The sequence below is a fragment of the Thunnus albacares genome, chromosome 6, assembly GCF_914725855.1.
Source record: "Thunnus albacares chromosome 6, fThuAlb1.1, whole genome shotgun sequence".
Lineage (NCBI taxonomy): Eukaryota > Metazoa > Chordata > Actinopteri > Scombriformes > Scombridae > Thunnus > Thunnus albacares.
Genome location: NC_058111.1, coordinates 18,065,165 through 18,085,251, shown reverse-complemented (window position 1 = coordinate 18,085,251; position 20,087 = coordinate 18,065,165). Strand labels below are relative to the sequence as shown.

The 20,087-nt window shown below is 43.4% G+C and overlaps 1 protein-coding gene across 2 annotated transcripts in view; it reads left to right on the top strand.

The window, feature by feature from the left end:
• The window catches only part of kmt2a (lysine (K)-specific methyltransferase 2A), a 43,883-nt gene extending 26,075 nt beyond the window's left edge, over positions 1-17,808 (top strand). For both annotated transcript variants that reach the window (XM_044355297.1, XM_044355296.1), the window contains exons 17-34: positions 2,789-3,003; positions 3,102-3,196; positions 3,277-3,414; positions 3,515-3,673; positions 3,791-3,902; positions 4,010-4,088; positions 4,517-4,677; positions 4,806-4,952; positions 5,038-7,678; positions 7,765-10,401; positions 10,599-10,670; positions 10,756-10,982; positions 11,469-11,543; positions 11,667-11,841; positions 12,039-12,146; positions 12,295-12,375; positions 12,707-12,836; positions 12,945-17,808. In XM_044355297.1, the coding sequence (XP_044211232.1) occupies positions 2,789-3,003; positions 3,102-3,196; positions 3,277-3,414; positions 3,515-3,673; positions 3,791-3,902; positions 4,010-4,088; positions 4,517-4,677; positions 4,806-4,952; positions 5,038-7,678; positions 7,765-10,401; positions 10,599-10,670; positions 10,756-10,982; positions 11,469-11,543; positions 11,667-11,841; positions 12,039-12,146; positions 12,295-12,375; positions 12,707-12,836; positions 12,945-13,220 (7,528 nt within the window). In that variant the 3' untranslated portion in view covers positions 13,221-17,808. The remainder of the gene's footprint in view (positions 1-2,788; positions 3,004-3,101; positions 3,197-3,276; positions 3,415-3,514; positions 3,674-3,790; positions 3,903-4,009; positions 4,089-4,516; positions 4,678-4,805; positions 4,953-5,037; positions 7,679-7,764; positions 10,402-10,598; positions 10,671-10,755; positions 10,983-11,468; positions 11,544-11,666; positions 11,842-12,038; positions 12,147-12,294; positions 12,376-12,706; positions 12,837-12,944) is intronic.
• Positions 17,809-20,087: the final 2,279 nt, after the last annotated feature.

The following is a 20,087-nucleotide window of genomic DNA, read 5'->3' as shown; positions in this document are numbered from 1 at the left end:
TGGTTTCTCTGGGAGAAACTGTACCATCATCTGTATAAAAGGAAAGCAGAGAACTAATATTTATAAAAATTTGTGGGCTGACTGTACCAACAACCTCTGAGATGTTTAGTGGAAATAACAGCCAAGGGGCAAGATCAGGACTTCACATGATAGTCAGTATCTTTTTGAGTGGTAAACGAAATGGGATCAAAGCTGCTTTGAGGAGTAAAGTCAAACTAGTGAGACGAGTAGATCACCCCTCTCAGCTTTCTGATACAGTAGCAAAAGTTCTGAACTGTTGTTGAACTTGCTATGACTCAAAGGATTCTCAGATGAGTAAAATCTACAAAGCTGTGTGATGTTTAGTTTTGGGAATCAGAGCTAAAACATTTGCCCCTGACATCAGAGACAAAAAGGGACTCTTTAAACGACTTAACAGAAATGACTGACCTAGTAGAAGAGATCAATGAAATGGATTCCTCTCAACATACCTTATCTCAGGACAGTGACTGCGATTAAATGTCCCAGTCAAGACTTAAAGCTGCAGTAATGAAATTGATTCCACAGTTTCTCTGAATTAATGAGCCCATTAGACAGCTCAGCGGTGAATGTAGTGGGAAATAGATGGTTAGAGGCGAAGCGAAGATAAGATAGAATTCAAAATAACACTGATTAATATGATTATAAATATTTCTACTGAAAAGATTGTTAGTATCTGTATATTTGTGTGCATTCTTTATTGACTACAGAATATAGGATCAATAAAAATCAACCCCCATTAGCTGTAGTTGGTTCTCTTTGTCTAAGGCTGTGGGCAGTTTAATCAGTCACCTGAAAGTTATTTATGGAGGGCAGCAGATATTGATCAGTACATATTCTCACTCTCACAATGATTAATAATGAAATAATCATATTGAATAATTGATGCTCTTTACCGAGATGAGCTGCTTATTATTTGTCATTGTTAGTAGCTCAAAGCTCATAACCTTTTTTTTTTGGGGGCATGCAACTTGAATCTATATTTTGCAAATGAGTGGTATAGTTGTGCCACTTCGTTTGCTGGAATCCTTCATACATTCACACTTTCTCTCTCACTCATTCACTAACTCTCACAGTCATTTGCTCACATTCGCCAGCTATCAGCTTTCCCAAAGCATTTACTGTGCCTTGCCTCCAGGCATTGAGGGAGGCAAACCGTCACAGTGTCACATTTCACTTGTAGGCTCTTTGATACATATTTGTGGTCTAATTGTGGTTTGCTTGTCATTTCGGTCTTTTGCGTTATGTATCAGCACTCCTATCCAAGAAACAAATGATCCATCCAGTGGATCCTGTGGCCATCACTGGATGGATGCCTCTTAAACATATGCTTCAACTGTTTTTTTTAATATGAAACGTAATGTCACAACATGTCACACCAATTATCCAGCCTCGCTTGACTTGGCAAGACTTAAAGCTATGATGCAGGACTTTTACATATAAATGAAGGTCCATTACATTCAAGCCCTTGCCAAATGAGTTCACACAATGCTGATTAAGCCTATAACTGCCGGATAAATCTCTCTGTATGTCACATTATACAGAGTTTTTAATCCTTCTGTCGGGTTTGACATTCCTGCGCTGGCTGCATGAATGCATGCAGACTTCTGCCAGCCGAGCAGCTAACTTCCGGTTAGCCCTCTGCTAACTTTAATGGGAATAAAATATGTGGGTCTTCTAGACTTTCCAAATGTTATTAGACTGAATGGATCAAATTCTGATAGTGAAATGAGTCATTTCATAGGGGTTGTGTGATGCTCAAAACAATTTTTCCACTTACAGCTGCAGTAGTAGCGACAGAGTAGGCTACGGCGGTGCCTATGACATAAGCATGTCGACAGTGTTTTTGTCATTACTCTCACTGCCAGAAGGGGGAGACAAAAGTTCAGCACTGCAGGTTTAACTTGGCAAAGCCATTTCGATATGACTATTTATTACTGCTGTCACTGCTCACTTGCTAATTTTCATACCTTCCGAGGGGAAAATCCTTAGATCCTTATAGCACTGCAGATCTCCTGTAAGATAGTGCTGATGGATTTAACACCCTTTTAAGTGGTTGCCAACATATGTAATTTATCTTCTATAAAAAGCAACACCTGTCACACAATCTTTTTTTTATTTTTATTTTTTATTGGTGCCTGCTTGTAGGGACATATGCTCACAGTTTGTTTATGGGTGATATTTCAGAATACATGACCTTACATAAAGATAGTGGCCTGTGGCATTTTCGAGATTTTATTTTTCAAATTGCATATCTTCTCATTAGAGGCTTTTAAATTTATTATAATAGAGTAGATGGTTCAGTGGCCTTTTACTACACAATAAATAATGTCACAAAGGTGGAATATATCAAAATTTTACTTGCATTCATTTTACTCAATTTAAATATATAACTTATAAAAAATGTAACATAACTTTGGTTTAAAATCCCAAAGTCCCCCTTGTTGAGAGCAATGATCACTAAAGCAAGAATTACATTTAACTGCCTCAGAAGCTGCCTTAGAAATCATAATACCATCAATTAATCTGAAGTTTAAAGAGTGATGAATGTTGTTTTGATGTAACAACAATAACCATCACACAGAAATAACCCTGGATTGTGTTCTTAGAGTCTTTTTCATGTCCTTAGGCTTGTGGTTATTTTGAAGTTCTTTTGGATTGCCTTGATTGATGGCCTTTGGCAATAAAATAATCAATCCTTTTTGGATTTAGAAATTCATATATAAGTTAGTCCTAGCAGTGACTGTCTGTTTGTGCTGTTGTTTCACAGCAGTGGTCTCCTTCCCAATGCTGTGCTGCCACCATCCCTGGACCATAACTATGCCCAATGGCAAGAGAGACAGGAGCTTTCCCGCGCTGAGCACCCCCACCTCATGAAAAAGATTATCCCAGCTCCCCGGCCCAAGACCCCCGGTGAACCGGATTCTCCAGCCTCCTCTCCTCCACTCCCTCCATCTCTACCCCCACCACCTCCACTTCTACCTGGTAAGGCAAACTGCAAAAATGTGTATACACACACTGTTTTGCACATCTTATCACTTAGTGGTTTTCTTCTTAATTCCACCATTATTTGTTGTTTTCAGATCGTGAAGACAGCCCAGAGCTCCCTCCTCCACCAGGAGTTAGTGATTGCAGGCAATGTGTTCTGTGTCTGAAATATGGAGATGAGAACACTAATGTGAGTAACAAATCTGCTTGGACTCGCTTCAACACATAAAAGGTTGAGGCTGTCATTTGAAATGAGTCTGTATGTTTCAGGAGAGTGGCAGGTTGCTGTACATCGGTCAGAACGAGTGGACCCATGTGAACTGTGCCCTGTGGTCTGCTGAGGTGTTCGAGGACGACGATGGCTCTCTGAAAAATGTTCACATGGCTGTTCTCAGGGGAAAACAGCTGGTAAGAGAGCACACTTTGTCCCTCACAAGTTCCCACTCTATATTCAATTTATATTGATCGAACAGACACATGAAACCTGTGTCTATGTACTCCTCCTCAGCGCTGCGAGAAGTGTCAAAAGCCAGGGGCCACAGTTGGCTGCTGCCTCACCTCTTGCACCAGTAACTACCACTTCATGTGCGCCCGTCAGTGCCACTGCGTCTTCCTGGAGGACAAGAAAGTCTATTGTCCAAAGCACAGGGATCTCATCAAGGGAGAGGTGAGGAAATCCTTTTTTACAATACATCAATCACATATTATACAGATCAAGCTACAATTCAGGAAGGAGACTCTTTCTTTTCAACTTACACATGTTTGTGTAATTTTTTTCCCCCAGGTCGTGTCTGAGTTTGAGGTGACTCGCAGGATCCTGGTGGACCTGGAGGGAATTAGTCTCAGGAGGAAGTGGTTGGCAGGACTGGAGCCTGAAAATGTCCACATGATGATAGGTAAGGTGACTGGTGGTAGATGAATGCCAGTCTATCTTGCTTTTTACTTGACTTGTTGTTGCAACGTCTCTTGAACGCTGATTTAAACATCTTCACCATCGTTTCAGGCTCCATGACCATTGATTGTTTGGGGATATTGACTGAACTCTCAGACTGCAAACGCAAACTCTTCCCTGTAGGATACCAGTAAGTATTTTTTTATATTTTCATTTATGTGAAAGTCTTTTACAATTTTAATTGCTACCATTACAACCTTGAATCTCTGCAATTAAAGGTACCCTGTTGAGTTTTTGATCTCTAGTAGCACTATGGAGCAGTTTTTTTCTGAGGGGGTCCCCATTTTGTTTGTCTTATGCACAAAGGCACACATGCAGGTGACACAGTAAACATGGATTTAAATGATACAGGATTTAGAATAATTTAAAAATCAACTTTTCAAATGTTTTATGAGGAAGTGAGATGTTGGATACACACAATGCATTTTGATGAGTAAACATGACTTTTCTGTTTATAAGAAATCACTTCAGGGTATCTTTAAAATACATCTAACTGTCAGAGAAACTTGAAATGTCCAAGTCAGTTATGTTGAACTAAAAAAAATTCTCTCTCTCCAGGTGTTCCAGGGTGTACTGGAGTACTTTAGATGCTCGAAAGCGCTGTGTGTATACCTGTAGGATCCTAGTTTGTCACCCTCCAGTGGTAGAGTCTGACCTGAAGAGCATGATGGCTCCTGAGGAGAATCGAACGATAGCACACAGCCCACCTCCCATAGCAGGTAACCGAAGGGACTTTATATCATTTAGGTTTGCATCTGTTGCAGTACATTTATGCGTCATATTTGGTAATACAACATGTTTAACTAAAGTGAATGTTCTGTGTCACTTTCTCTTTCTTTATATAAAGACTTTCCTGATCCGTTTGAGTCTCCACGGCGCTCAGACACCCTTTCCCCTGCCAACACCCCCAAGCTCAGGGTTTACACCAGGAATCGGCACCCCAGCTACCCCCCTTGCCAGCGCTCACAAGGCCCCAGGCCCATGCCCTCCCCAGGTACAAACTTAAAGTCTTTAAAAGTTTATAATTTCTAAGATTCATATTTACATACATTTAATTTCCATTTTTTGCTTCTTTGTAGGAGGTTCCTCTCAGCCCCAAAGCCATGAGATTGTGACAGTAGGAGACTCCCTGCTGAACACTGGCATGCGGAATATTGACTCACGACGCCACAGCTCCCCTTCTCTCTCCCCTCCTACTCACCAGCTGCACAGACAGAGAGGGATGACGTCCCCACCTCAGATTTTGTCACGACCCCTTACCTCACCCCCGCCCCTCATCCCCTCGCCTGCCAGAGACCCTGAAAAAGCCAAACACCCCAGCAAAGACTCTGTCCAGAGGGACGATGAAAGAGGTAGACAGTTCTCTACAGACAGGAATAGATCACAACCATCCAGAGACCAAGGGTTGAGAGATGCAGACAAGGGGAGAGTGTCAAGTCGAGAGCAAGCCTCTAAGGATTCTGAGAGGAATAGATCATCCAGAGACCTTGGGCAAAAAGACTCAGACAAAGGCGAACTAGCAGCCAAAGAGCCAGAAAAGCGGAGACCGTTGAGTAAAGACTCAGGTCTGAAAGAATCTGAGAGGGGGAGACCTCTCAGTAGAGACCCCTTAAGAGATTCAGAAAAGGGGAGACAAGTGAACAGAGACTCTGAGAAGGGGAGACAGGCAAGCAGAGACTCAAGCAACAGAGAAACAGATAAGAGCAAATCATCCTCTAGAGATTCCAGCTATAAGGATATTGAAAAAGCTAGGCCACTCAGTAGAGATACGGGGCTAAGGGACTCTGAGAAGCATAGACAATATAGCAGGGAAGCAGGAAAAGACAGACCATCTAGCAGAGACTCTGACAAGGGGAGACCCTCGAGAGATTCCAGTTATAGAAGTACAGAGAGAAACAAAGACTCTGGCTCAGGGAAAGACAGCAACCCTGGCAGTCAGTCCAAACAGGCTTCAGGTGAGAGCAAGAACCCCAGACTGGCACCTGCAGGCTCAGGCCAGTCCTCCCCTCCTGTGGGCACTGCTGTCCTCACAAGTCAGCAGAGAGGTAGCAGCACCAAGCAGGCTGACAAGCAAGGGAAACATGGAAGCAAAGACCAGGACGTTTCTGCAAGCCTCAGTTCGTTGCCTCGTCACAGGTCCACCCCCACCTCTAACATTATCCAGTCTAAGGACAAGCCCAACTCAGGGAAGGAGAGCAGTAGTGGCACTGGAAACTTAATGCCATCTTCACTCCATAAGGACTCAGTTGTTGGGAAATCCGGCTCCCCGCAGCCTTCGTTTCAGAAGACCAATGCACGGAAATCAAATGATTACTCATCAGGTCCGGCCACAGCAGCAGCCATGAAGCCTATTTGGCCGTCAAGGACACCAGCAGAAGATGACGTTGTCAAACGAGGCTCCATGCACCTTGCGTCCCCAGCTGCAGCCTCAGCTGCCAAAGACAAACACCCCAAAGTTAAGACAGCAGGCAGCAGAGAGGTGTCCAAAGACCGAGAAAGGGAGAAAGGTCTCCAAAATAGCAACAGCAGCAACAAAATTCCACTCCTCAACAATAATACTAAAGCTACCGGCAGCTCCAACACACATGCTACGAACCCCACCTCTCACAACAACAGCAATAGCAAAGCTCAGATGCTTGGAAACAGCACCAAAGCCCATGGGAAGGCTCAGGGGGAGAAGCTTGAGAACCAGGGAGGAGACAGGTCATCTTCAAAGAGCAGAGAAAATTTCTCCTGTCCCGAGAGAAAGAACAGCTCCAGTGTGGACAACTTGCAGCATCTGCAGCAGGCGGGTTTACCACCAGAGAAAGGAGTGAAGACGTCTTCTCAGTCTCACACCAAACCAACAACTAACCAGCTGCAGCTGTCCTCAAGAGAGAAAAAGAGATCTGTTAAGCCCCCCACTGTAACTCCACTGAAGACCGATATTAAGACTGACCCTAATGGGACCAGCACTGTTGGTGGTATTTCTTCTTCCTGTCCCACAACCACTACTTCCACTGTCTCTCCTGCCGGCCAGGGGACCCGTCGTTCAGCCCGCTCCGCTCTCTTTTCCTCGCCCTCTGCCAGCAGCAGTGACAGCTCTGAATCTGACACCCAGACGCAGACGGAGGAGGACGATTTGCACAAAGACCACCCGCGCAGCGAACTCCGCGACCACCGCAGCCTCCTCACTCGAGGCACTGAAGATGAGGCTGATGGCCCAGAAGATGACCATGACAGAGGTATGGATGACAAACATCACGAGGATGACAGCGATGGGTCAGGGTCAGCCAAGCGGCGCTATCCCCGACGCAGTGCCCGTGCACGCTCAAACATGTTTTTTGGACTCACACCCTTCTATGGTGTCCGCTCATACGGCGAGGAGGACCTCCCCTTCTATGGCAGTGGGGATGGAGCTGGAGCTGTGGTTAAGAGGAGGACCGGTGGTCGCAAGAAGTCAGCTGAGGGGCAGGTGGATGGAGCAGATGATATGAGCACCTCCTCTTCTTCCGGGGACAGCGGAGAGGATGAGGATAGCGGAATGAAACAGAGGGGTAAAGACCCTTACTACTACAACTTCTCACGAACAATAATTAACCCAGGTGAGGGCCTGCCATCCATAGAAGGGATAGACCAGTGTCTGGGACGGGGCTCCCAGCTACAACGCTTTCTTAAAGATGAGGAGCAGCAACAACAGAGGGCACAAGGAAAAGCTGAAGAAGACATGCTGAGCGCTTTGTAAGTACACACAATAGTTTTTAATTGATTATTTTTCCATGCTCTCTAATAACAACCTAATGTATTGTCTTTGCTGTGTTTAATAGGACCTTGGGCAAGCAGCGTATTGGCCAGCTCGATGGCGTTGATGATGGGTCAGAGAGCGACACAAGCATCTGCACCACCAGCACCACAACCACTACAGCCACCTCCTCTTCCACCCCACATAAGAGCACTCCTAAGAGAAGGGGCAGAGAAAGGCACACAGAGAAACTGGAGTCCCATGACTCGAGCAAGGAGGCTGACAACAGTGGCGGAGCAGCAGGAGCAGTAAGCAGTAACACAAGAGAAGGCAGAAAGAACCAGAAAGAAAACTGTCTTCCTTTAGGAGGCGGGGTCAAGTCCCAGCCACAAAGTCAGGGTCAGGATCCCCTCGAAGCTCAGCTGTCCCTCAGCACAGACCTGCTTAAATCAGACTCCGACAACAACAACAGTGATGATTGCGGTAACATTTTGCCATCAGACATCATGGAGTTTGTCCTGAACACACCTTCCATGTCAATGCAGGCTCTTGGTCAACAGCCTGAGCCTTCTTCTTCTGAGCTGCTGCTGGATGAGAGTTATGTCGGGGTGGATGTCAACCGGCGCAAAGACATTCTGTTTGATGACTTTTCCCAGCAACTGCCCAGTGCAGAGAGTGGAGGGGTTGTGGAGAGTAGTGTGAATAGCTCCATATCTGTAGAAGAGCCATATCTTCCTCTGGAGCTGCCCTCTGACCTCTCTGTGCTGACCACACGCAGCCCTACTGTCAGTACCAGTCAGAACCATAGTGCTGGGAGCCTCATCTCGGATACCTCAGACCGCACCATGCTGGGCTTGACCTCTGACCCAGAGACTATCAGTGCTGAAAAGAGTGGGGACAAGAAAAGAGCAGGGCCAGGTGTGTCACCATCAGAGAATCAACATGATGTTACAAATCTGGGAAACAGGGATACACAAGTCACTGAAGGTCACATGACTCCTGAGCAGTTTATTCCCAGTCCTGCTATTGGCCAGGTGGTAGAACCGCCAGGTAACCAGGATGTTCCCAGGAATTCTGGTACTCCTGGTTTGCCAAGTTCTCCCTCTCTGCCTCTTCAGGGTCAGAAGTACCTTCCAGCACCAACTGCAGCTACAGGCAGCCCTAGTCCAGTCCCTGGTCCAGGACCATCCCAGGCTCAGGTTTCCAGCCCAGCAGTCATCAAACCAGGCCCTGACAAACTCATCCTGGTCAACCAGCAGTTCCAGCCCCTCTATGTCCTTCAGACTGTCCCTAATGGAGTCACCCAAAAAATTAGCGCTGCAGGAGTGATGGACACCAGCTCCCAAGCAGTGCTCAGTTCCATGACACTCACCACAGGGTTAAATCCTGGTCTCACCTCGGCCCAGCCAATATTTCCCGCTGGCGGCAAAGTCCTTGGCACGATGCCCCACTCCTCCCAGATTCACACATTTAGAGGAGCCACACAGACCGGCTTCCAGGCAGGAATCCCAAGCACCACCTCAGGGCTTCTCATTGGGTTGCCACACGACCAGCCCCAGATTCTGGTGTCAGAGGCCGGTCGACCGCACGAGTTGGGTCCCAGTGTTGCCATAGTGTCCAGTCCCTCCTCTCTCACTTCTTCCCCGACTGTACTCGCCTCTGCTCACGGCAAGAAAAGGCCTATATCTCGTCTTCTGCCCAGAAAAAACAAAAAGTTGGCCCGCTCACGCAGCCAGCCCACTCTGGCCCCGTCGGATGTTGCCCCTCCTAACATGACCCTAATCAACCTGTCTTCCCCTCAGATTACTGCTAGCATCCCTGGCCAGCCTGGTGGCTTGGTTGAGTTAAGCACCCTCTCCTCTTCCCAGCGTAAGGTCCCCAATATTATCAAGAGACCCAAACCAAGTGGGGTTATGTATTTGGATCCCACTACTCTCCTTCAGCCGAGGATCCCTGCTACAGCACAGTCTGGTATCCTGGGTCACGATACTTCTACTCACCTCCTACCTTGCACAGTCTCTGGTCTCAACCCCAGTCAGTCAGTGTTAAATGTTGTGTCTGTGCCCCCTAGTGGTGCTGCTGGCCTTCTTGCACCAGGATCAGTCTCCCTCTCTACCCCTGTCCTCAACTCTACTGAGATCACAGGGCCAATTAGCAACCTCCTGTTTAAGGCAAGCCCGCATGGGTTGGGCCTATCCGATCAGCCGATGGTCCTTCAGTCAGCAGGGGCAGCTCCTCTGATGTCACAACTTAGCTCCTCTGTTCAGACATCCATAGCCAGCAGCATCTGTGTCCTGCCCACCCAACAGACCATCAGCATGGCTGTCAACCAGCAGGGAGACACAGAAGGCAGTAATATCCACTTACAACACCAGTCACAGCCTTTTAACAGAGCCCAGACTGTGGACTGTACAAGCACCACTGTTACTTTAGCCCCAGCCACACCTTTAAGCCCTGCCAAGGGGCGTGTTGTTGGCGTTTTCACCCAAACACAGACCTCTGCACACTCCCAGAGCAGCAGAACAACTCCCATTTCCAGATCCTCAGAACAAAGGCCACTTAACTCGTCCTCATCAGTTGCACATTCAGGAGCAGAAAAAGGCAAACAGAAAGCCAAGAGGAGTAGGCAAAGTACGGACATGATCAGCGGGAAGAAGCTCAAGGCCTCTCAGGCAGAGGAGCATCACAATAACCCTGCAGGACGACTCTCCTCTAACCCAAGGTGAGACAGTTATTATTTTGGCAGCTTGAGATGCATTTATATTATGCTGGATTTATTTTTATTGACATGAATAAATGGGAAAACTGCACTGACTTTGTCAAGTGAAATAGCTCACCTTGACTGAATCTATACCTACCAATTGTTCACTAAAATGTAAGTAGCATACAATATATAGTCATTTTGATCTTCTTTGTAAGCAGTTCTAAAGAGCTGAGTTCCCCTGAACCCATGGACACAGGCAAGCCCACAGACAAGGCAACCAACAAAAGGTATGGCGTCATTTCATCCTTGTTACCCATTTTTATACTGACTATACTGAATTGAGTTCTAATGCCTGCTTCAAATCTTTTCAAGTGTGCTTGGTAAAAAGAAGACTTCTGAAGGTCCTGTTTTACCGGGGAAAGTCTTGGGGAAAGACAAAGCATCCGCAGCTGGGGGAGCAGGTTCTCTTCCAGTGGCTTCGCCACCCGAGCAGGACGGCAACAGCAGGGACACGGGGATGGATAGCAAACCCAAGAAAGGCATCATCTTTGAAATCCGCAGCGAGGATGGCTTCCACATCCGCTGTGAGAGTATTGAAGGTGCGAGAAACAACCTACATAACTACCTACACCCTGAAATTTTAACACCAAATACTGTAAATGTCAGACTTCCTGGCTGAATTAAATGTGAAACTGAGTATTCACTTTGGCAGAACTAGTAAATTAATGTAATGGGGTGCCCTGGTGGCCTAACGGTTAAGGCACTCACATGCCTCTCTCTCTTCCCATGTCCCCTGTCTCACTATACAGACTCTCACATAAAGACAAAATGCCAAAAAATAATCTATATATAATATGAATTCAATGTAATTAAAACATGTAACATGGTGTAACCAAAATGTTACATGCATGCACAATACTTTACTTTTTTGTGAAGGTTGTAATACATATATGTGTATATATATATATATATATATATATATATATATATATAATAATTATTTTTATTAGAACCAATTGATTCTGTGAAACATTGAACCATACACTTCATGAGCCTTTCTGTCCTAACTGCCTGTCTTTCTACAGAGGCTTGGAAATCCCTGACTGATAAGGTGCAAGAAGCTCGTTCCAACGCCCGACTCAAAGAGCTCTCTTTTGAAGGTGAGGCACTACTCTGACTACATGGGAAAAAAAAGTTTTAAAAAGGAAAAAATGTTGTTGTAAAAATACATATTTGGACGACTCTTTTGACTCATTGTTGATGTGTTTCTTCACTTCTTTCAGGCGTGAACGGACTGAGGATGCTGGGAGTTGTCCACGAGGCGGTGGTCTTCCTGTTGGAGCAGCTGTACGGCTCCAGACACTGTCGGAGCTACCGCTTCCGCTTCCACAAACCAGAGGAGACCGATGAACCTCCCATCAACCCCCATGGCTCGGCTCGTGCAGAGATCCACCACAGGTTAGGATGGGACTCACATACACATACGCAGATATTGGTTTGAGTTGTAATTGTAGCTTTAATATTCCTTATTTGAATATTGATTTTAATTGCAATCATCACTATGAGTATTCTGAATCATGATGTTCATAGGTATATAAAGTAATCATCTTGTGTTTATTTCTGACTGCTATCTTTTCCACTTGTCTGTCCTCCAGGAGGTCTGTATTTGACATGTTCAATTTCTTGGCATCAAAACACCGCCAGCCTCCTGAGTACAGGCCACAGGAAGATGATGATGAAGAAGGACAGCTCAGGACTGCCAGGTAAAATACATTCTTTTATATCTTAACACTCATTTTTGGATAATCATCATTAACAGTTTTGAAATTCATCAAGATGGTTTCATTTGAGGTTACAGAGAAATTATTCATATCGTCAATATAAAATGTCTTTTTCATGTTGTGGTTGCAGGCGTGCCTCCATGGAGCTCCCACTCGCTGTTAGATTCAAACAGCTCAAGGCCACCTCAAAGGAAACCGTCGGAGTCTACAGGTTAGATCTGTGGCGCTTTATCTGTTAATCAGTTATAAATCATCAGGCTGCACATGAAGCAGATGATTGTAGCATGCAGGTAGCAATTACCTTGCTCGTTTTAATGTTGAGAAGAACAATTAACAATTTAAATCAATTTCATTCCTATTCATCACAACAATTTATTGTTTCTCAAAATTAACTGTAAAGTGTAAGCTTGACAACTTATAGGCAACCGTTTTCATTTATTGTTATAGCAAAGTCTTGATGAACTAGAAGGTATAAAAAAAAGGTTTAAAATTATACATATGTCTATAAACAGAGACTTAAATGACATTACTGTGATTTACAGATCTCCCATTCATGGTCGAGGACTATTCTGCAAGAAAACCATTGATGCAGGGGAGATGGTCATTGAATATTCTGGAAATGTTATCCGCTCTGTGCTCACTGACAAACGGGAGAAATATTATGATGGAAAGGTGAGAATGAGAAAGACTTCTGAGTCTGGAGAATTGACTGTTAATTAATTTGACTAAAAAGCTTTGGAAGGATCAATCATGTAACTTGTGTCTTTATTTTCCTCAAAGGGGATTGGCTGTTACATGTTTCGCATTGACGACTACGAGGTGGTGGATGCCACGGTGCACGGCAACGCTGCCCGCTTCATCAACCACTCCTGTGAGCCCAACTGCTACTCGCGGGTCATCACCGTGGATGGCCAGAAGCACATCGTCATCTTCGCCTCTCGCCGCATCTACTGTGGAGAGGAGCTCACGTACGACTACAAGTTCCCCATCGAGGACGCCAGCAACAAGCTGCCCTGCAACTGTGGTGCGAAGAAGTGTCGCAAGTTCCTCAACTGATACCAGTATCTAAACGATTTAAAGAGGACTGCCTCCCCTGCAGGGGGTTTCCGTGGCACCGGCTTTATGCCACTTTTCCGTGTGTCCGGTCCACGTAGGGCCACAGCTGCCACCAGTGCACGAGCTCTGTGAGCGTTTCTGCTGCCGGTGTCGGCAGAGCGCAGCAGAGACAACAGTTGTGTGTCGTACTGTGTGTGCAGGAAAGGCCATATTGGAGGAGGGGCCATTTGTAGAAATTGAAACATATTGTGCCTCCTTTTGTCTCATTTACATTTCGGTATGGCAAGTTTCACCTTCAGTGGGTGAAGATATGAAATGATAAGAGCCTTTGCAGCATTGCAATCTTTACATTTGGATTATAAACAGTTACCCCTTCATCATTTTTGACATTGGCCCGTCCTCCTTAATTTTCTAAAAAGATGTGTCATTTCTTTGAAGATGTTATGGTCCACTAATGCTGAGATGTAAACATAGAAGGAAAAAAAAATCAAAGAACTTGGTTCCATTTTACACCAAAGTGCAATTTGTTAAAGGGACTTGGAACAGTAATTTTAATTAGAAACTTGTTAGATTCTTTTTTTTTTTTTTTTTAAATCTCAGTGTCAGCTGTTATTGATGCACATCTCCCTGTCTGAATGTGCCCTGATGCCTTCAGAGCCGTGGCGATTTACTGGAACCTTCCCCTAACCGGGCTTTTTTTTCTATAAGCCCGGAGGTGTGTACATTCGACACTGTAAATAGGAGCTGTTTGTATGTGTATAGCAGCCTGATGAGAGCTGTACAGGTGGAAACAGTCGGCGGAGCAGTAGCCACAGAAAGGAAGAGAAATGATGGACGTAAAAAAAGAGACAAGGGGTGTAGAAATGTAGATTTGTTTAAAAGACAAAAAGGTTATTTTTGGTGGTTCATGATAAGGGTGATATCTGACGGTTGATACCATCCATTGTACTTAAACTGACTTCTGTAGTCTGACAGCTTGGTAGCTATGTAGACATGTTATTGATGGGATTAAGCCTCTGGCCTTGAGAGAGCGAGGCAGCTAGAGATTCTGGTGGACTGACAGCCAAGGGACTGGAGTACTCTACTGATGTGCTTTAAGTAGACATATTTATAATTGATTTTTGGAGCCTTGATCCAGAGCACGCCATGGATCTCACAGAAAGTCGTGTTGCAGGTTTGTGCATGCTGTTCTTATTATCAAACTTGTTTTTGGTAATTATTAGCTCGGACTTTTGAGTCACGTTCCAAATTACAGCAGCAAAGACAACCAAACATCACGCCCTTGAATTGAATTTTCCACACAGCTTGTTTCCTTCTTGGCCTGTTGTGATAACCATTACTATGAAAATGTTTTTATTTGTATTAAGTCTTTTCAAGTCTTGTCTGTTATCTGTCTTTTTAATATGGACAGGGAAATATCATGCTTGCTTTTAAAAAACAAATGTAAATAATGTATATTTTTCTACAAAAAGACTTAAAAAGCACTCACTAGTGAATAGCACTTAATGATGGTATTTATATTTTTAAAAAAAATCGTATTTATTTTATTGCCATTTTTGTAGGAAATAGAGGTTTACAAAAACTAATGCTTGGTCTCTATGTTTTGTATTCCGCTGCCTTTTCAAAGTTGTTTTTGTCGTAATTTTTTTTTTCTTTTTTGATTTTTGTAGCCTGAATGTTTTCTTTGATTCCAAAGACTGACGCTGGTCTGTGGCTTGGTCCTGTTGGGTTCAGTCCACCAGTAGCTCTTTATCCCGGGACCGTTCGGTCAGAGCTGATGGGGTTTTTTTTGTTTTTTGTTTTTTTTTTTGTCGCTCCAGTTCTAGCTGGCAGTGTGGCAGTCATGTGAACTATTATTATGCACTTGGGAGAGTTTAGATTGTTGATCCATAGCAGATATCTGCTCTCTCCAGCCTTATTGTCTCCACACCACATCACACAGAGAATCAAGTCCCGTAAAGACTGCTGCTACCAGACAGTCATATCAAAATAATTACTTTTTGTCACTAATCAACCGTGGGTCGACTGACTCGCAGCCAATTTGGCATCTACAAATCAGACAAAAGTCCCGTCAGTTCAAAGTATTGTTCCTCTTCAGACTTGGTCTATATAATAAAGAGGTGCCTTTATTTTAATGCTACCAACAGCATTTGTCATATCTCTGTTGAGCCAATCCGTTCATTTAACAAAACCACTTCGTCACGGTGACCACTGATCGGTGCGCGCCAGCATTTGGGAAATCACCTTCCCTTGTTTTATCCAGTCTCCTTGTGGTTTGCCTTAGTTGTAAAAGAGAACGCCTCTTCTCTCTCTCAAGCCTTCATGTCCTGGACCGAATATTTAATTAAACTCTTCAGACCGACTGGTTCCACAAAGTGACTGGAAACATTGTTTGTCCCTTTTTTAATTCACTGTTGTCCATCATTCATGCCGACTTCGTTATCACCTAAAGGCCGTTAGCGGTTACCCCCACTCTGCCCCTTTGTTGTTGTGAGCTGAAACAAAAACGTGATCCCACACATGGTTTGCACTTTAGCTGTGACACAGGCACTGAATAGACATAGGAAAACTCAGCTCTTTCTTCAGACAGACAATGCAAACTCCTATGCTGAAACCACAAGCACAGATAGTCACTGAGAGTTTGTGCGTTAGGCCCTGATAATAAAAACCGAGGTCAGTCAACCTGCGATCGGTCTTTATGACCCCTGAAAGTGGCGTTTGAGGCTCTAGCAAAGTGCACTTGACTCTTTTCTGCTACAAAGTGAAGGCAGGGACCATGCCAGCAGCCCTCTCCTTCCTTGTTGGTGCAGTGTGTATAACCTGGGCTTTCCTTTGAGTTCAGGTCTTAAAAGTCCAGCTACCTGACCCCGACTGACAGGCCAGCCTCGTGGTTGTGCTGCTGCACCTACATCGGGCTCGCTGGGTTCTGCTGCTAAGGTCAACAATGAATGTATATTCCTCCTCCACATCACCAGATTTGTGATGTTGATGCTTCGTCAGCTACGTTTGTTTTCAGTTCTCGTGTCAACAACCCGGGTAGATACGGACGATGCGTAGATGTGACCTCAAAGGCGGCAGCAGCAGTTTCATTTCAGCACTGGGATTAACACTGAAGAATGAACAGCAGTGGCATTTCTGTCTGTAGGACAACAGGTTCTTACTGGTTTAGCTCAACAGTTCACGCTAGCATCGGTGATGACATGTCTACCAATGCAAAGGGCTCTGTCTATGACTCTCGTTTCTCGAGATCCACTTCTGCATTTTCAGGGTCAGAGGGTTCAGTGAACAATAAGTCGTTTATTTCACTGTTTTTAACAGCATATATACAATAAGGAAATGGTCTCCGTTGTTTCTTTGGACTTCATTTTACCGCGCCACACCAGTGGCCCTTCTCCGTCATTATCTGTAATTATAGTATAAATACATAACAATATTATACGAAAACATGCATAGTAATTTCTTGTACTTTAGTATCTATACAATATATGGAATGGACAGACAAACTTAGTTACAGTAGCAAAACAGCAGATTTATAATGGTTAATAGCAATGTTTCAATGTACTCTATAATGGTTTTGTGTTACAGTACTATCAGATGAAACTAACGTGCATCATTCTTTTGTATATTGATATCCAGTACCAATTTTGCTGTGCCTGTGAATGTTCCTTCGCCAGCAAGGAACATTGCAGTTTTACTTTTTTTGTTTTTTCTGTTTTCTTTCTGGACAGGAACGGTTTTTATGTGATGAGAAATGTAACTGTGTTAATGTGGTTGTGAACTTCTTGAGGTCAGCCATTTTAATTTCTTTCCCTGGTTGTTGTAGTGAATGTTTTTATGTTTTTTCTTTGTACGTTTTAACAGGGACTTCTAGACGGCTTACTTGATGTGGTATAAATTAAGAGCTTGGTTTGTGGAGACTGACCAGGAGTTTTTAAAGATCCCGCCAAAATGTTGTTGTTCGTTTTGGAAACCTCTCATGTCTCCCTGACCACCTCTTCTCCTCTGAAGCTTTGGTTGTACTTATCATGTACTGTTTTTATAGAAAGTCATAATGCTGAGATAATGATGATGTTGAAAACATTTAATTTATTTATTTTGTGCAACATCCACCCTGAATTGTTATTTTACAAGTCACGGTTTCGGAGAGGTCGGGCGAGTACTTAACATGTATTTGTAATTTTCTAATTGTTTCTTGTGTATAGAAGTTTTCAGCCTAGGATGGGATGTGGTGTCACAGAGGGAGCGGGCGGTAGGACATGCAAAAAAAAAAGAGGGATCATGAACAGGCTTGTTTCTTATGCCTTGAATATACCTTTGTCTTATCAATATTCCTCCTGCTCTCTGTAATAACAAGTTCATGAGTTCAAACAGTCACATTTTCTCCCGTTTTAACAGTGTTCTCTCAATACACATCATCGAAATGAAGGAAAACCACCACAGTGAAAATAAACCACAAACTACTTGGTTGAATGTATAATTAGGAAACAAAGTTGTACATAAGTGTAAAAAGAAAAGTTTCTAATCATGTTTATTTTCTATGCACTTTTTTATTTAAGTGATAGTTTAAATAATAAACATGTCTCCTTTACTCTTTCTTGTCTCTTGACTGGTTCACTGCTCTCGAAGTCTAGCGGGCTACATTAGTGGTTGAAGAAAGGTCCATTTAGTAGCTGCTGTGGAGCTTTTATTCATATCACACGATCTTCATCAGCAGATGGAGTAGAAGTCCTTAAAGTGCTCAGAAAAAAACAAATACGAACATCTTCATTTTCATTGCAACTGGGAAAACTCACCGCCAGTGAAGATCATTTCATATCACTGAAAGCTCCACAACAGCTACTAAATAGACCTTGTGGTAAGATGGTGTTGCTAATTTCAAGGTCAATAATTTCTCCAAGTTTTCTGTTTTACTACAGATCACATATGCATGACACTACAGCTTGTTTCAAGGCATCCATTGATTCCTGCTGATTTTTTATACATTATGACAATCTGTTGGCATTTTGCATGAGTTGTTTTCCATCACATAAAGTTTGTAAGTTACATTATCACATAGTGGTAACACAGTGCAGACTCTTAAACCAACAATGAAACAAAATAAACACAGACCTGAAGTTTTCTGTGATGGTATAAATATGATGTTACAAGACTGCCTGTTTAGTTTAGTTTAGTTTGTCCTGCTGCTTCTTTATTGATTCTTACTCAGTTGGTGGATTGTCATATTATACAGAAATAAGTGGACATTGTTGATTGCCTGTTAACAAACAAAAAAAATTATCACCTTCAAACTATCACCTTCATGCTATGAATATGTTTAGAAATAATGTGAAGTACATGTGCTTTAGGGCTGCAATTTATGATTATTTTCAATATTGAGCTCTCTTTAATTAATTGATTAATCATTTGGTCCAGAAAATTATGAAAAATGGCATCACAAGTTCCCAAAAACCTTCTTCAAATTACCTATTTTGGTTGACCAACAGTCAAAAACCCAAAGACAATTCAGTACTATAGCTACTACTAGACAAGCGAAAGCACAAAATCCCCTAATTTGAGAACCTGAAATCATTAAATTATTATTTGCCTGGAAAATGGCTTAAAATAATTAATAGATTAACAAGAGTTGCTCTTTATAGAGATATTTTGACACATCACAGGTGTAAATAAAATGACTGATGGCTTTTAGCTGCTTCAGTTTCAGGGTCCTGATATTGTCCACACTGTCACACTGTCATGACTTACTGAGACACTTTAACAGAACGGAGCCATCGTTAATGTTATTAGCAGCACCTTTGTTTTTCTTTCTATGACAAGTCAAACTGTCTGCTGTGAAAACGGCTTGTTAGAGGCTGTAATGTACTGCATGATGTCATGACATTCGTTCCGAAGCTTCTCCGCCAGTTTATTACTGCAAGTTTTTGTGTAACAACGGTATGACCTCAGATGAGAAGAACTTCATAATTACAGCCGTGCTGCTAGTCACCTCATTCACGTTAGCTTGATTCCCTTAATTATACTTTTTGTGGCGTTTTAAATTAGATGCCATTCAGTGAGTGTAATGAATGCAAATTCAAACTAACTACATTGCTCTGGTCAGAGCTTTTTTTCCCACCACAGAACATCTGTTCCATGCTGGAAGGTCAAAGGAAATAAGACACATCATCATGTAGCTTTTTTGTAAGCAGAACATCTGTCGCCACAGCGCTTCCAGCCCAAGGCGGACCTCACAAGTCTTTGTTTTACATTGAAATGTTTTCCTGTTTCAGTTCAACTCCAAACTGAACTGCTTTATTTACTCTAGCTTATCCAGTCACACTGATTCACCAGAACCCATGAGAAACGTACTCAAACTGCTGGTTTGCCAAGTGGTCCAAATTAACAGTGAATGCTGCAAGCAGCCTTTTATGGGTTTTAACAGGAAATTGGTGTAGCAGACCCAGAAAGTGCTGATTCTGGTGTTACTAATCAGAAACACGTCTCACTTTCGGTTATAGGTCGCTGCCTCCACAGGAGCCTGAAGACATCCCTCCTCACAACAGCCCCATGACTCAAATTTACAGGAAAATTTCAAAGAGCTGCTATAACCCCGTGCCCCCCTCCCCCCCTCATCAACCCATAAAACCAGTGTTGTAGTCTAAACACACCCATGTGTACAATCACGCTTTGTTACAGCAAAACACTTCACTTTCACAATCAATTCTGTAATTTTAAATGCCTCAATATGTGGCAAAAACACATAAAAGCGGGATTAATTTCGGCTGATTACTAAAATTGGTCTAAAAATGGCTTATTTTCTGATTCCTTTCCCACACAGATGAGTCTAGATGAACCATGATCAGTTTTGGCACAGGCCTTCTCCTTTGGGTC